Below are 18,365 nucleotides of genomic sequence, written 5' to 3' on the forward strand. Positions count from 1 at the left end.
GTATATTTGATATGTAGGATGTGTGGTGAGTTATGATGCCCAAGAAATTTACGCTCTTTGAAGCCCACCTGAAATTATTGTGAGTGCTTGGTATAAATGACTTTGGGAGGTTTGGGAACTTCATCTAGCAAAGATTTTTCAAGATTCTTGTACTTCTTCATCCAATTCTTTTTATTGCTGTCCCTTTTAAAATTGTTCAGATACAGATTTATTGCAACCCAGATACATTTGAGTTGGGAATTAGTTCAGAGAATCATCTGTTTACTCCCATTTCTAGCATCTTGTGGTCACTTTGTGTGTGTGTGTGTGTGTGTGTGTGTGCGCGCGCGCCTTAAGTCTAAAATGCATATGTTTGCAACTGTTTTCATTTTTTAAGATGGTCTTGAAAGAGTAGTTGTCTCCACAAATTCAAAGCTTTTGCTTTATTTCATCTCTTGTAACTGCTTTATTTTGCCCGCTCTTCTCAAGATGTGTGTGTACTGTGAGTGCTTTAAAGCAAGGTCTTCATGTTCTTCCTCTTCAGAGCTTCTAATACAGACTTTGTCACAGCTGGTTTCTAAAATACACTGTACTCCTGTATACAGTGGTAAGCTGTACTAATTCATTTTATTGGGTAGGTCGTTCACAACCAGGAGTTTGTCTCTTGTGGAAGGTCTTCACTGAAGGTCTTTGGCTGGCACTCAGAAAGATGGTCACCCAGAGGAGAGGAGAAAAAATGTTCGTGTTTCCTAACCTGAAGTTTGTAAGCTGTGCTTTTCTGTGCCAGCAGTTCTTGGCCAGATCTTTGTTTCATCACCCTTCTTTCAAATGAGTTATTCTCTTACTTCATTTCTGTGTTCTTCAGACCTGCCTGGTTCATATTTAATAAAGTAAATATTCTCATAATATTGTAATATTAATTATCGTAGTATCAATTATCCTAATAGCTGTCTTTTTATAAGAGAACAGACCTATCTCCACATGCTTATGTATAAATGCACTGTATCTATATGTACTATGATTAACATCTCAGCTATAATTTGGAGCATCCCGATGGAACAGTTTGAGTTCATATTTTCAAGTTGTAAAGCTGATATATATCAGAAGCTTCTGTAACAGCCAAGAGGGTGGTTGGGAACAGAGTTCATTGCAGGTTCCCGTTGGAGCTGTTAGGCTTTCTTTATTCATTAACTAGGCTGGAGCTGAGTTAACACTGGAGTGCACAACACCAGATGGGTGGCGCTGGAGATGACCTCTCTTCATAAAACAAACAGAGCTTTGGTTGCTTTTCTTACAGTGGCCTCTGCTCTCTATTTGTCACATGTTGTTGGTTATCACTGGTGGCCTTTATTAGGTGGTGACCCTTTGCAGTCCATATTACTTAAGAGAGTCCTTAAAGGATTTTATTGTTTGAGCCTTGCTGGTTGAACTAATGGTGGAGATGTCAGTTGCCACACAGTGCTGCATTGCAAGTCCCTTAACTACTTGATTTCTGCCTAGCAGAACATTTGAAAATGAGTTGTGTTGAAATAGACTTTTGTCAAGCAACAGCAACAGAAGTCTGCCCTGGAATGAATTGTTGGAATATTTCCCTTCATATTTTATTTAGCTCAATTTAAGAATATATACATATGGAACTGATTTACTATTCTAAATGATGAATAGAAGCTGTTTTGAAGACTTTTGTTCTTATTATAAATTATAAAACCAGTGACCAAAATTTTTGTCAGCTGTATTACTGAGCTGTAGAAATCATTCTATAAACCAGTTAGTTGTGAATAAACACATTTAGGCATAAGAAAAATAAATTGTCAGTAAACATACTCCTATACCAAAGAGAAATCCTTAGTAAAACTTGTAACTCAGCTTTTTATTTAATGCATTAACTTTAACATTGTTTTCTGCATTTATTTAATTCTATCCAAGATCAGTTTGACATGTCTCTCAAATATGTTTTGGCTTCTAGTAAATACAAGATTAAAGAATATAAGAACAAATAAATGTATCTCTAGGGTTCATAAACATACAACAGATGAGGAAAAAATGTGCTGTCAAACTTAGCATAGAGTTATCCTTCGATTCACATCAACTTCCAGTTAGGGAGAATTAGGCTTTCTTCTGGAAAAAACAAAGCCAGAATTAGAATATAATCATTTCAATCAAGGTTTCTTCCTTTCAGATTTAAACTAGAATTGATGAGTTGGTTTGTTTTGGTATAAGTCAGTCTGCTTTAACTAAAAGTGTGAGCTTATTTTCCTGACCCTTGAAAGCCAGATTGGTAAATTCCTTGTTGCTCAAGAGAGTTGCATTGAGAAATCTCTTTGCAGATGTGCTCCTGTTGTAGCTGCAGGCCTTGAGGGGGAGTGTGCACATCAGATACGATTTTTAACTAGAGCAGAATGGCTGAAACCCAGTTAGTTCGATAGAGATCGGTATTGGTTTTTCCTCCTTCCTTGTCTCCCTCCCTCCACAAATGTGGTTGGCTTCTGGTTGCAGTTGGGTTGTTCTTCCTTTTGCTGTTTACAGCTGAAAGGGGGGGGCTCTGGAAATGTATTTTAGTCTTAGGTAGTGATCACGTAACACAGTAATAGACTCTTGGCTGCTTGTGCAGATTCAGGTGGTGCTTCTTCTCAATGTGCATGTGTGTATACGCATTGATTATGTGCATGTATCAATAATGATGTATTCTGAAGTCCTCATACTAATAATGTTATGAGGTAGTCTTTAGAGGAAAAAAAAAAAAAGAATGAGAAGGTTAATGATTGTCAGGGATAAAACTGGTATTTTCTCCAGTCATGCTAAAAGCTTGATAGAAATGAAAGGCTTGTGGCACCAGTTTTTGGTTGAATGCTCTGGTCTTCTTTAATATGAGGCTAGAATTGACCTGCAGGGTCCCTCTTGGCTCTCAGCATTAATCCATTTGTGGAAATGATCATGAATCAGTAGCTGTTTGAGCCTAACGGGGGATTTACGATAGGAAAACAAATTACATGTCAACAATTATAAAAGTGACTTTAAATGTTGACCCTATGCTTGAAGGCATTGCATAAATGTAAGCATACAGTGTCTGTGACTGACATGAAGGAATGTAAAGCACTGGGGTGCCTTTATGATAGTGGAATTGGAGATAGCCATAGGGCGTACTGGCAATATGTCATTTTATTCTTCTAAAATATGTTAACTAGGTTATGGTTAAAAGTATTTAAAATGTGGCATTCTGAGCTATTTGTAACTGTTTAAGTTCTGTGGGAGTCACTTACAGAAAACATGTGGTTATATGCTGCAAAAGGTGGGGGGTTTATTTTTTTATGCATCAATCTTTTGTGCTGTGTTTCAAAGCAAATGGGAACAGATGGAGGCTTGCTTTTGATACAACATAGCATTTAAAACTCTAGTATTGTGAAGAGGGTTTGTGTTACTGAAAGATTTTAATATAGAGGGTTTTTTTCTTTTCACTATGAAGCTGTATTAGGTAATATTTTTGTATCATGCTGTTAGAGGTTGAGGTATTAGTACAGTAAATAATCCTCTATGTCTAACATACCTAAATATATAGTGCTACCTTGCATACTGTGCTCCTTACTTCAGGAGAAACCAAGAATCGATTGTGGGCTGTCTGCCAGTGGGACAACCCTTTTCTCTCCATATGCAAAGAGCATCTTTTGCTGCCCCAAAAATGGGATTATACCATTGGCAGGAGTCAGTTCCACCTTTGCCATTATACCATTGCCAGGAGTCAGTGACAGCTCCTGAACTATTGCTTTTGCTTGTAACAATTTATCCTGTGTGAAGAATGTGTCCTTTCTTAACATCTGTCAGTGATGAACCTGTGACTTTTATAATGTCTGTATTCAATGTTTACTGTCAAGACAAGCAAATGTTGTCTTTTTGTGTGTGTAAGGTTGCAATATCTTTGTATCCATGATACATATTTATACCTATATGCACACACAAGCATCTAAACTTGCAAGCTGAGAATGGAAAGTAAATTCTTTTCCGACTGTTATTGGCCTTGCATGGCTGATGTGCTTGTGCTGGCATCCTTGAAAAAATATACTTGGAAGTTCAACCAACTAAGCATATACAACAGACCACCAAAAATACATATATTAATACGTATTTTCATACAAGATAATGCCAATTCCACATCAAGTGTTTTTTCTTCTTGGAGATGCTGTACTAAATGCTTAGAATCGCTAGAAATAATTTTATAGGGGAAAAAATAAATAAAATTTAATGTAAATAAGGGTATTTAATATGAAACAATGAAGTTTTAAGTTAACAGGCTGTTAATATTTTTATGGCACATAAAACCAAATAAATAGACTTCAGAGTTCAAGCCAAGTTTTCCAATCTGTGTTGAAATTAAACGCAAGACATTTTGTCTAGCCAGGAACACCCAGTGAGTCTTGGGTAGCTTCAGAAAAAACCCACAGACCTTTAGCTTTCAGAGTACTTTGGATGCCCAAATGTTAAGAAAAGGCACTTGGGTTAATCAATATGTATTTTACCTTTTCCCTGAAACTGTTGTTTAACTGCTGGTTTGAGATAACCGTAAGGCAGAAGAGCTCAGTTGGCTGTCTCATGAACTGTTCTTAATGAGCATTATGTTATTTTCCCCTCTCGTTTTTCTAGGCTATTCAATTAACCCCTAGACGATGGCTGAACCTGCAGGAGTACCAAAGCAAAAAAATAATGGCAGACCATGGGGTTACAGTTCAGAGATTCTTTGTAGCTGATTCTGCAAATGATGCCCTGGAGGCTGCTCAGAGACTAAGTAAGTTGACCGATAATGGGAGAAATTTGCTTCACCAGATAGCAATCTGGAAAACCAAATTGCTTTCTAATAAGTTGTACACCATCTACAAATTGATGTGTATTGAAAAGCTTTGATAATGTTGTCCAGACAATAAGTATATGCTTCATTTCATATGTGAACCGTAGTTTACAACAGCAATATTTAAAATGTTTTGAAGCAGCATGAAACATGAATTCTTCACTTATCATTATTTCTATACTACTGAATAATTCAGAATACATCATGAGTGGTTGCTGAGGGAAATTAGTTGTTGTGGTGTATTTGATACAATTTTAGGAACTGAAGTAGATGAACGTGGTTTTCAAACAAAAATTTGCTCTTAAAAAGCAGAGGGAGAAAAAGGTTGTGGACTCTCGATTTTAAGATATTCAGAACCCAATTAGACTCAGCTTCCTGTAGCTCACCCTGTTTTGACCTGGTGGGTTGTACCAGATGATCTCCAGAGGTCCTTATAACCTCAACTGTTGTATGCTTCTATGAAGAAATGAGGATTAATTCTCATATATGTTTATATGTACTGAGAGAATTTTATGTGTGCATATTTGTCTGTATGCTTGTCCATATGGAGAAGAAAAAAAAAAGGTAAGTTGAGTCATGTGCCATCACAGAAGGGCTTGACAGTGGCCTGGAGAGAAGGCCGTGCTTCTGGAACTTGATTTTGGTTCTCTGAAAACATCCTTGCTTTTGTGTAGTGAACATAAAATGAAAGTATGGGTCAGAAATGAATTTATGTAATACCTTTTCTGTCAGAAGGAAATGCATGGAAGTGTATTTGTCATCCAATTCTAACTCTGAGGGAAGTTTTCTCCAATAGTAGAAACAGTAGTTTGCATAGTTTTCCTCTTTTCATTTAGCTTTTGTTAATATATTGCACATCAAAATGCCAGAGGCCAGACATTATTGTAGTCTAATTGTGTAGGAACAGGAAGCTTTTCTGTTTTCTGTTTTATGCTTTACGTAATGCACAAGCCACTTAGTTAAATGCATTTCTGTTTTGCACACTGGAAGGTAAATTAATGCAACCTATATCAGAGTCTCATCAGACCTTAAGTAGCTGAATAGCATTAGCATAATGGCTTGCTAAATATCTATAACTTAAGGTGATACATTTTTCCGCAATCAAAGCCTTCTTATGACAACAAATATATTTGAAACAAAAACATTCAATGTACTGTTATGGTCATTTAGCAGTGCAAAATGAAAAATGCTGACACAAAGCAAAGCTCATAAAATGGGAGGGTTTCCTCATGTTGGGATGTCTGAGAAAAGCAAGAAATGCCATCTGAAGCTGGGGCAGGTTTTTTGCAGATCTTACAAAACTTAAACTCTCCTCTTCATGACTGAACCCATAAAGGGTTTGGTCTGTCCAGTAACTATTACTGGTCTCAATCTCTGTACCTATATGGAGAAATTAATTAAACCACTAAAGGCAGTGAACCTCTTCTGTTTTATGATGCGAGATTTAAATAACCTTTGTAGCTTGTTTGCTTTGCAAATTACAGGCATACTGATTTATGAAACAAAAAAGGTTGAAATTTAGATAATCAAAAGGAAAATCTAAAAAAATTTGCTAATGAAACTCTATAAGGCAAATGTGTTTATTTTAACTGAGTTGGCTTGTTAACACTTCAAAACTTGTAAGTCAGTGGTAGCTTCCTTCATTTTATGTAACTGCATTCAACCATACTGCATGACTGGGTGTTAAAAGAATGGTGGTTTATAGCGTGGAATCTATTTCTTCTTGAAATAGTTGGCACTCCTTTGCTCCACTAAATAATTAACAACATCCTTGTAATCCTTCTGATAGCGTGCTGTTATTCTACTTCTAACATGCACTTTGAAAACTAAGCATCAGGAAGCATCACAGTTTTGCTATTGTGGTCATTGTTGTTCCAATATTTCATCACATTTATCATCTTTATGATCCTTCAGAGTAGTCATATCTCTGTCACTCAGGTTTATCTGCACAATTTGGTATGGGCTTCTGTCTTCTGAATATGCAGTCACATGAAGTAAAATGTTATGGGCAAAACAAAAAACTTCAGCCTAAAGGAGGCACAAAATACTTTTCAGATGAAAAACCTAATGGAGGTGGCTGTGGGATTTCTTGACAGACAGGCGTTCTGCAGTGAAAGATGGGGAAAGGAGAGGCCAATCACCCCTGCCAAGTACTGCTCAAAAATCTGGTGGTTTAGATGCTGTATGCCACATTGCAGCTGTCCTTAACTTTCCTTCCTGCAAAGACGAAAGGATGCTTGCCAACATATTTTTAAGATAAAAATAAAGTTATCAAAACTTGAAAGTCAGGGGTTCAGTATTTTTCTTGTGAGAGGAGGTTCTTTCTATAGACCTGTTGTCATGAATACAGCTGAAACAATAATTTTCCTGGAGAATCTCAGAGCATTACATCACTCACATGGGTCTGTGTGTGTGATTAAGGGCTACAGATAAAGGGATAGAAATTCCTGACATGGAAGTCTGGTATTCACAAATTAATTTCACCAAATACTATGTGCTTGACAGAGGTGTCTGTGCTGCTGCCATGCCTGCAGTCACCAATTTTTCTGTTGTTGGATTTCTTCTTGATGCAATGGAAAGAGATGGGATTAGATAATTCTTGCTGCTGTCTTCACTTGTCAGGAAGGTGTTAATGTTCCTGAAGGGGTTTGCCTTTATCCAGTATCAGCACTTTAGTTATAGTTTGCTCATTTCCTCTCCTGTGCTCTCTATTTTTATTAATATATACACTGAATACATGGAATGTTAATTTTCTCAGAGTTTCAAAACTTGCCAACAGCACAAAGGCAGTCTACAAGGAATTTTTAACAGAATTAAAGGATTGATTTTTTTTTCCCCCCCCTTCAAAGATAAGACTGGCAGATGTGAAGAAAATTAAAATGACATCACTAAAATTGACTTCAAAGGAAGTTGTACACAATAAGAAATACAGAATTAGGCCCCAAGGAATTCATTGCCCTCTACATGCCAAGCAGTTTTCAGGTGTAACTCTTGCAGAGCAGGGGATATTTACAGAATACCAAGAAATACAGTCACAGATTTTTTTGTTTCATGTTAAGATTCCTAGTGTTTTCAAGAGAGGAAAGAAAAAGACATTCTACTGTTTTGCTACAACACTGTGCCTTTGCTTGGTCTGCCGTCTGAAGGAACACAACCTGTAGACAAGTTCTTACAGTTCTAGTGCAGGTATTTAACAGAACAGAGGGAAATATTTGAGAGCTTAGATTTTCTCTGAGTTGTAAGATCATCTGGCTGTTGCAGTAACTCACAAGTCTTCTGATCTGGTTCTCACGTAATGCAGTGGTACATTAAAGGCGTGTTTAGCCTTCATAGAATCATAGAATACCAGGTTGGTAGGGACCTTAATGATCATTTGGTCCAACCTTTCTAGGCGAAGCATGGCTTAGACTAGATGTCCCAGCACACTGCCCAACCAGATCTTGAAAGTGTCTGATGTTGGGGAGCCCACAGCTTCCCCAGGCAGCTTATTCCAATGGCTCATTGTTCTCATTGTGAAAAAAATTCTGTTGTGTACAGTTGGAATCTCCCCAGGAGTAACTTCTGCCCGTCACCCCTCATCTTTTCCATGTGGCTTCTAGTAAAAAGGGAGTCTTTTCATGCTATTTCTTTTCCTCATACTGTACTACTGAAACAAGGAAAAATTCCCAATGTATGCATACATGTACACACGCTATTAGGGTGTGTATTGGGCAGATGCATTATGCAGTATTTCAGGGTCCATCATTTTCTCTAGCCTTCTTCACCAAAGGCTCTTAAGTCTGCTTCAGCCCATGCACTGTTCTTTAAGTTCTGCCTGATGGAGAAATTATTAGGGGAACCATCATTTTAAACTAGTAGGTGGACAAAGCTGAAAGGGATTGTAATTATGCTGGAGGGTGTTACTATGTGCTGTCAATTGGCTTTTTGAATCGGCAGAGAACTTACAGAGGTGGTTGAAAATGCTGACAATCCTAAATCAATGCCGGAAACTTGGCGTGCGTTTCTTTTTGTGATTTTTAACAAAAGCAATAGAGTGCTGCCTGTTGCCACTTAGAGTGTTTCATTACGTTTAGGAATCAGTCAGGTGCAGTGTTCACACTCTATCACAGAGAAATGCAATTGAATTGAGTGCAAGGCTTTTATTCACTCTTGTTTAAAAAAAAAAAAAAGGTCTGACAAAATATAGTTTCTGCATGTCCTATTTCCATTGCCTTATGCATGAGGGAGCTCATAAAATTCGGCTTTGGACTGAAGGCATGCTTCTTATATCAGCCTGGAGAGGTAAACATGTATTTTATAAAGAGCAGAAGAGGTTTATTAAAGCCTCTTTCCATGAGGTCATTTACCTGTCACCTGCTCACTACTTTTCAGACTATTGAAAGAGTTCTCAGCCATGTGATTGCCAGTCTCCTTCCTATCTCAGCCTGCTGGGTTTTTACCTTAGCTGTGTTTAATTTAGATGGAAGGCTGCATTTTTAGATACAGTTTTAGATCCCTTACCTGAAAGTTCATCTCTCCAACACAAGTTGGGAAAACCACTTGAAAGCAATTTGTATTTAGAAAGGATCAGAAATTGATCTTTAGCTTGGTAATGTCATTTTTGTATAGATTATGAAGAAATTGTTGGTGGTAATGTCTGCATTTAATGTAAGCTTTTATGTTAGGGAAAATGAAAAAGATCCTTGAACCCAACATTTCTGGGGATATTAGAGATGTGAATTTAGGTTCTTTTTTGTTACACTAGGAAGAGCTTTTCTATTAGTACCCTGTACAGCCTAGCTCTCTTATAAGGTAGTATTTAAGTAACTCAATTTCCTCCCCAATTTTTGAGATTGTTGGCTACTTAGCTGATCTTTTTTACTGTCATGTGCTTTGCTTACATGATTGAATTCCCTTTCTTCCATCAGCATAGGTAACAGAGGAATTGCTCCCTGCATTTCTGTGATTTTTCATATTTCTTTCCATTGTACAGTTCACTGTGTAGTAATAATTTTTACCTGTGTATAATGAGTTATTTCTCAAACCCCTCTATATACTTAGTGGTTGTAACTAGTTATTTTTTAGATCCCCTTGGATTATATTTCTCTGCATATGTTGAAAAATCGTGTTGCTGAAATAGTGTTCCATGGAGCTGTACGCAAAGAACGTGCTCGCTGTTAAGGATCAGCTCTCCCATAAGTCCTCTTATTTTCTCTGACAGCTTTTATTAAAGTTTCTTACCCTTAAATTATGGCTTTATGAAACTATTCTTTCAGACAAAGTAATGCAATAAGTTATTGACTAATATGATTCTATACTCAAATGGGTAAGTATTTAGAAAACAACCTTTTAAATTTAATAGAAAAGTAGTGGTGGATGAGCTGCCTTTGGACCATGTTCAGCATTATCAAGCATGAGTGTTTCTCTGTTCTGTTTGGTGGGTTTTCAGTTAATGGATTTGCCTTGTTTGAGTGATGAAATCTAAGACCAAAGCAAATCTGCATTTCCCAACAACTCAATAAGAGGAAATACCTGTTAATACTCTGTTACTCCCAGTCTTCATAGGCATCTCTTGAATGTATAAATTTCAAAGCTCTGCAAAAATTGCCATTGTCTGTGGTTTTAATCACTTTCTGTCCCTTGCTCAGTTTCCTGTTGTTTCTCAGAGCCCTTGCCTCGTTGCATCCATTTTCTCTTATTTCTTTCCAAGGCCCTCTTGTGAGTTCTGATTAAGAACATCCTCTTTTTTTTTGTGCTAAACAGTCAACTGGATCTTACCCTACTTACAGCAAATCCGTGGCAGTTGTGTACTGCTAAAAGTCACTGTGTGTTTGTGTGCATACCTTTTTCTGCCTGCTGAAGTTTACTTAGACCACCATTCACTTGACACAGTGGTTACAGCAATGAATATTTCTGTGTATGATCAAAAAACAAATAATGACCGCTGCCAGTTCAAATAGTTCAATATTTTTCTGCTCTGAAATGGTTTGATTTTTGGAAAAAAATTCTGAATTTGGGTATTATGTCAACAATTTACCAAATCTCATGTGTGTCTGAAAGTGATGAAAATACTAAACCAGTGTAAAAGTTATGAAGGCAGTGCCTTGTTGGTTATAGTTACTTAAGGTATGTTTTTGTGGGAGGCTTAGTAATCAATATGCCAATGAGCCAATTCATATACTGCATTTACTGGGTGAAAAAAAATCAGTCATGGAAAAATGGAGGAGTGAGGAAAGGTGTTAAAGGGTTGTGTTCACTGAAACCTGCTTTACTAGGAATTTTGTTAGAAAGCTGCATTGAATTTGCTGTGATACAGCTATAGTGCAAAGCTGGAGTACTGTATTTGTTCAGTAGTAGCTCTTTTTATGGACATTCTTCCTTTGCTCTTGCATTGCTTTTAGGTGCTTTAAGTTAATCTGTCCTGGAAGCTAAACCACACAAAGGCACTATTAAGGTAGAATTAGGGTTTCTGTGTGAGGATTTCATACACAATGGCTGTTCACACTGCTGTGTAGCAGGGCCTTTCTCCCTGGACATGAGCCCTAAAATACTGCTTTCACCTCTCTGTGTACATGTTTTGTTCGGTTGGTTTTGAATCTTGTAATTCCTGTTTATTCTCCTTCCTCCTTGCTGCCCTCCTTCTTTTGTGTTTCATGCTAAGAAATTGTATTTCACAGAGGCTGCTGAGAAGTGGCAGAATTTTAAGTGCAGCAGTATTTAAGCAGTGTGTTATCCTTGGTAAACCCTGCAAGGGGTCTCAATTAACTTTACTACGTGCCCCATTCCTCCTCTTCAGATAAGTAATATTATTCCACATAAGCCCTTGGCACCTGTGTGAAAAACAGGCAGTTGTCTAACACCGCACGTCTTTGTTGGTAATGGCCACACGTGTTGCATCCTGCATGCCAGAAAAAAAGGTGGTAAAACTTCTAGCTTCCCTAAGTGTGATTTTGAGTTTTATTCCTTTTGAAATGAAATTAATAAACGATTTTGTCAAAGCTTACCACAGGCTGTTCTGTGGTGTTTCGTGTTGAACCTTTCCATTGCAAGTGAAATTACACATTGTTGATTTTTAAATATTTTAAGTATGGAAATTCTTTGAAGGACACTCTGTCTCATGAAGAATTAGGGAAATAGCTAATTTCAAATGGATTGTACTGAAAAAACAAATCTGCTTTGTTTTTCTTATCTGTTCCCTGTGTTAGAAAATTACATGCTGAGTGTGAGTCAGTAAATGCAAGCTTGGGACTGCTTACAATAGTTGGGTATTTTATGACCATTCTTTGTCACCAAACGTCTTCATATTCAACAGATTTATAGTAATCTGAGTAATGGATAGGGGGCTAACAAATCAAAATCTCATTTCAGATGTTTGACACTAATGTTGTGCTGACTTACTGTTCTCTGTGTTGGATTTCTGATCAAATTACCAAAACAGCTACTTGGAAGTAACAACACAAAGCAAGAAAAAATACTCTAGGAATGGGGTACTGAATTTTATATTTAGTGTGTGGCATAGAAAGTGGTCATTTACAAATTCCAGTTGTGTTAAATATATTAGTGGATTTTTGTTTATAAAAGAAGGAGGTGACAGAAGTCATAGCTCTTGATTCAGGAATTTTTACAGGTTGTAAAAGATGCAAGATTGCACAAGGAAGGTACAAGTTGACTGCTGGTATATATTCCAGGGTTGTCACGCCATATTTTATAGTTCTTCAAGGTAGTTTTGCAGCTGCAAAACAATAACCAGATGCGTAATAGAGAAGCAGCTGCATGAAATTTTCATGTTTTTTATGCATAAAATCAGAACCATTAGACAATCTTTATGTCTAAGGTATGAAACACCGAACAACATTGTTTTTCTGCAATACTAGCAGCTGTGTAAAGGAGAGAAATCACACCTTCTACACCCTCTCAGTGCCCATCTGCTTCTAGATATTTGGGGGCCAATTAGTGAAACTGAATTTCATGGTTTTGTTTTCCCTTGTTTGTTACTCTGGCTTGCATTGAAACGTAAGTGATAACTCTGGTATTAATTTGCAAAACTCTTGTAAAAATCCATCTGTGACACTGAGGAGTCCTTTTTTTTTTTTTCCCCAAATCACCTGTATTTATAGCTGCTGGTTTTATCTGAATGCCAGAGTGTCCCTTTCTGGGAATGTGTGTTCCTGATGGAAGATAAATGAGTTGTGCCTCTTGGGTTTTTTTTTTAGGATTCTGCCATCCCTGACTGCATGTGTTTCAAGGCAGAACTGAATCCAAATTTTGTGTTTGATATAAACTACACAACTGTTAAAAAAAATACCAGGTTATTTGAACAGTCATTTAGTTGGCATTTGTATTTAACAAAGAGTGTGGGAGAAGTTATAAAATAGTGATTATTGTCCACAAGCCATGTGTCACTGTCACTTGAGAATTCTTCTCTAATTCCCTCTGAAGCCTGATATATGTGTTTATTCAAAAGAAATCGGTGTGTTGGTAGTTACTGTAGCTTAGCGTGCTTTTGGTGTGATCTTCTGTATGATCAGTCTCAGTGCATAATCCCTTGTAAAAGGGCATCAATTATGTAATGGATACTTATGCCTGTAAAACGTGGGTTGTGGGTTTTTTAAATTAAGCTTTTTAGTGGAAACACGAGTAGCAAAATCACATTGAAGTACTGTAAAATCTAAGATAGCAGTCTAGAGAAGAGGATAGTTGATAATTAGCCCCTTTTGTAGTATCTGTTAGGTCCTTACTAGCAAAATTCCTTCCTGTGGTCAGTTGTTTGGTAGTAAGTTCTTCAAAGAAATAGATAACCTCTTCCCGCCTCCATACAGTGAGCATTTTTGTTCCTGAAACTGATGTTGTTTGAGGCTGCAGTTTCATCTGCAAAGAGGGCAAATATGACATTAGCTCTGGTTAGCCCCTCATTGCTCCTTGATGTATGGAGAGGTGTTTCATTTTGTAGTCAGGCTTCAGATAATTGTCACAGAAAAGAACAGGAGGAACTGGGCTAGATTTGGGGAGAGCAAAAGTGGAAAATTTTACAAACAGAAGAGGTTTGAGTAGTGGTAAGTTCCTTCAAATTAATAGTTAAACTTGTACAGAAACCCCAGTTCTTATTCAGATGCTGGTTTTTAACTGAACCCTGACTTTTTGTCCCATCATTTACCATCTTTTTGTGTTGAGTGTTTAAAACAACCATTCTGTTATTGCCCAAGTTTGATACTGTTGTAATTTCCCTATCTCCAGTAGTTTTCCCTTGGTGATGCAGGCTACAGCAGGAAGGTCCTTTCCTTAAAACCACTTTCCCTATATAATTTGTTTGGGAAAATTGCATTTTTTTTAATCTGTCAATTGTTTCTGTTAACTTTGTTACACTTTTTGTCTTTCTTAGAATAGGTGGTGCTTTAGGATGAGCTGTGATTGATGTGGAAGGATATTAGCTTGTACATTCGCTATAGAAGCACATGGTTTTGAACCAAGCTGAAAATATCTCACATCTGGCCTTTCATATGTGTAAATATATACATATATATGTACATATATATATACACTTTTCTGTATAAAATTCAGAGAAGACACAGCGTACAGCCTCTGTGCCATGAGTCACTTCCCATTTTTCTTCCTTAACCTCCTCCAGTCATGAAGTAATCTTAAGTAGCATTTTGCAAAGGGTAGTATGACTTGCAAGAGCTTGTTTTATCTTTGAAGATGGGAGCAGTTGACAAGCTGATACTCTGAACTCTTCACAACTGCTGAACTCAGCAGTTGTGAAATATGATCATAAAAGGCTGTGATTGTTATTTTCTTTTTGGTAGATAATCTCTACCTAAACTGGTAAGAGCGGTTTTGAAGCAGAGGATGTTCTGACTTTTTGTTAATCTGCTCTTTCATGTTTGAGAAAGTGCTGCGAATTTAAAATATGTTTATCTACATTTCTTCAAATATTTGCAGTTTAAGAAAAGTAAAATATTTTAACACATTTATGAATATGAAATGTGTCTTTTTAACCCTGCTGGATTCAATTGGGAGATATTACCTGCCTGACTTCCTGCATCACAGTATATTTTAGATGAGGCTCTAACCCTTGGGAATGCCAGCAAGAAAAACATTTGGTGAGAATCATGTTCAGGTTAGTTCCAGAAGTTAGCTGTGCTCATATTTTAAGTGATTTTTGTTTAATTAAGAAAAACCTGAAGTTGACAGTTTTACCTCTGTGTGGTGTATACTCTACCCTGTTCTACAGTTAAAATCACCAATTGTTTCTTGCATCATTATGAAGGAGGACATTTTTCTTTCACCTCCCCTGGGCTTAGTTGAACTGCTCACCTGAGTAAGATAAATAAGGCCAAACTTCAAGCTGTAAAATATGTTTATTATTCTGAATGCTTAAGAACAGCCCCAGGTTATTTGCAGAAAGAGGAAAGAAAGGCAGGCATGTAAAGTGTACCATATAAATAGTTAACGATATAAAGCCACTGGGAAGATTCACCATTACTGCATTGTGCTTCCATCTACTCCCTGCCAAATTTTATCCGTCTGTTCCTCCTGTTATTCATCTGTGTATTTCCTAATCTTAGTGTGTGTGAGTATTGTGCTCCACTGAAGATTGTCATCATATTCCTGATACCGTCTATATCCAACACCCTCTTTTACACAGGTTTTTGTTTTAACTCATTAAATGTTCAGTGTGGTTGATTTTCTTATTGGCCCTTCCATGTCTTACGTTCAATATAATACAGCCTTTGTTTTGGATATGTTGGAATAAAAGTGGAACAAAAGAGACCTGAGGCTGATTACTGCAAATTTAGGTATCTTAGAAAAAACTGTGCTTATAAAATGTTTTTCCCTGTAAATACAGGCTTATGTCTCATGCCATAAAATAGTCTGCTGTTTAAATACAGTGATTAACTTATGCTATAAATAAGTTATTTTTATCTTTTGAGTGACTTTTGTACTTCAAGTACATATGCAGATAGTATTTACTTGGTTGTTTCTTTGATCCATAAGTAGCTAAGTTAGATGCTTAAAGATACTTTTGTACTGAAAAGTTATTTTCCAACTTTAAGATGAATAAATGTTATGTATTTTCATATTTTATGTTGTGGGTTTCCAAGGTGAGACTACTGTGTCTTTTGAGTGTACTCAGCTTTGTGTCTGTTTTCAGTTTTCATGCTATAGGTTCTGATTTATGGCTTGTATTTTACATCGAGTTTTTTGATGTTTAGTATCCTGTAAATAGTGTTATGTGTGCCCTTCCTTAGACTGTACTAAGCATTCCTTCAGAAGCACTAGGCTAATGAAGAAACAAAATAAACCAGTCAAGTTTAATACTAGAGAGAGATTTTTAACACCTAAGGTTCAGAGGTAATTTAACACGAGCTGCATATCACTGAAGATATCTATGTGATGTGATACTTGTCAGTTGTGCAGAAAGGAATGCGATTAGTGCTGTTAACAGCAGGTAGGGCAGTGCTAATTATAATGTTCTCTTGTCGCTCTATGAATTGTTTTAGCTATTTAGATCACTCTTCGTATGCATCTTATTAGGTAAATTACACCACAAGAGATTTTCTGAGAGTTAACTGTGACCCTTATTTACACAGATGTAATTTATGCTGCCTCAAATGCAAGTTCTGAATTGACCTCAGAACGAGAAGGTTGGAATGGAAGTGGTGGCAGATGTGTGAGCAAAACATTTTGCCTTTTAAAGTTACCCTATTGTGTAGTGACACTTCACTAAAATCTGGCAGTATTCTCTGTAGTATATGGTAGTAATGTACTATAGCATGCTTTCCAGCAGTTCTCTTTTCTAGTTTTTAAACCAGGGGACAGTATTAAGTGGCCCTGTGCAGGAACCGAGAAGTAGATTTTCTGATGTGGTAAAACAACTTGCTGACCTTAAATTAACGCAATATTAACCAGCTCTTAACAGTTCTCAGGATGACAGAGCATCTGTTTTTGAGGATTCATACAAGGAGCCATTAGAATGGTGCTTGGGTCACATATTTGTCATTTATATAGCAGATTAGCTGAACCTACCACCTCTCAGCTGAGCCGTAGTTAAGAAGCCAGTGTACGGATATGGTGGTCTGCTGCTGGCAAGTTCAACACAAATTTGATTCACAGTCCTGCTCTTCTGAAGCTGAGAATTTGCTGAATGGTCGCACTGTGCATAAAGAATGAGAACATTTGAGGTATTGAAGAGGGACTTTTCATCAGGGACTGGAGCGATAGGACAAGGGGTGATGGGTTTAAACTGATACAGGGGAAGTTCAGGTTAGATATAAGGAAGAAATTCTTTACTGTGAGGGTGTAAAAGGGTGCCCAAAGACATGGTAAATGCTCCATATCTGACAGTGTTCAAGGCCAGGTTGGACAGAGCCTTGAGCAACATGGTCTAGTGTGAGGTGTCCCTGCCCATGGCAGGGGGGTTGGAACTGGATGATCTTAAGGTCCTTCCCAACGCAGATTATTCTGTGGTTCTATATACTTGCTCGCCTGTTATTTCAGTCCCTTTATAGGTTCAAAGCACCAAAATCAGCTGCACATTTTTCTTCACACAGTTGCTGCTCATTGCAGTTTTACCCAGAAAAATTCCCTTTATCTGTGAGTAATTGAGAAAGCTCCAAGTTCCACAGTTTGATAAGACTGCTCAGGCATTGTGATATTTAGACTATGCAATAAAATATCTTGAATCCAGATTCTGAGCATAGTACCTATCTGTAAAGTCCCCACAGAGCTCATCTTGCAGTGAGCCAAAATGAAATAGCTGTGCTGATTTCAACATCATACTAAGATGCATCTTTTCCTGTAAATGCTGACTGCCAAACCAGAAGCTAATGCCTCTCTACTGCTTTTACATTCATTTTTCTAAGCTACTTTAATGTTACAGAACCTGAAAAACATGAAGTCTAGCTGTAATGTATATAGTTGTACCTTTGTTGGTGGGGTAGTTATTGGGCCTTAAGACAGAAACGCTAGGCTGTTAGAACTGGTGAGTAGATGTTTGTATTCTCTCAAAGGAGTAGGAAAGGTCTACACGGGACAAGCTATTGCGTGAGGAATGCATGTAGGCTTCTAAATAACCAGTGCAGCACTACTAAAAATGGAGACTTGTGCCATGTGCCTACTGTCTTTACCATTCTATGATTCATGTGGTTAGTATATGTATTTAGTGCTCTCTGTATTTTAAACAAGTAAAAATCACCTTATTGGATACTAGGATTAGGTTGTCTTACGTATCTTCACGTCTCTTTGCAAGTTCTAAAAAGGTAATCATGTATCGTAAGGAGAATCACAGTTTGCGTTCCTTAGATTTAAACTCGTCAATGCTTGGCCTCACTACAGACTGGTTGTAATTTGGTATGCTATCCAGGAAATTGTTCTGAACAAAATCCTGTGTGACAGATCAGTGCTGAGTTGATTCAAATGAAATGCTTGGGCAAAGCTGTTAAAGCCTTTCCAGGTTCACAGAAAAAGAGAGATTAGAAAGACTGAAGCAGCTAAGGAAAGCACTGGAAAGCCTGCAGTAGGCAGGAGGTTCTTGTGTTTGTAAGTGAACATTTGTGAGGCTGTGTGTCCT

At 37.3% G+C, this 18,365-nt stretch overlaps 1 protein-coding gene across 1 annotated transcript in view; it reads left to right on the top strand.

Annotated features, from left to right (window-relative positions):
* SUCLG2 (succinate-CoA ligase GDP-forming subunit beta) overlaps positions 1 to 18,365 on the top strand; it is a 124,735-nt gene that overhangs the window by 21,827 nt on the left and 84,543 nt on the right. Inside the window, exon 2 of the mRNA XM_061362317.1 lies at positions 4,615 to 4,756. Coding sequence (XP_061218301.1) covers positions 4,615 to 4,756 — 142 coding nt within the window. The remainder of the gene's footprint in view (positions 1 to 4,614; positions 4,757 to 18,365) is intronic.

This window comes from Neopsephotus bourkii, unplaced genomic scaffold, assembly GCF_033783945.1.
Source record: "Neopsephotus bourkii isolate Nb327-2 ecotype Australia unplaced genomic scaffold, CSIRO-AGI_Nbou_v1 NB_1120, whole genome shotgun sequence".
NCBI lineage: Eukaryota > Metazoa > Chordata > Aves > Psittaciformes > Psittacidae > Neopsephotus > Neopsephotus bourkii.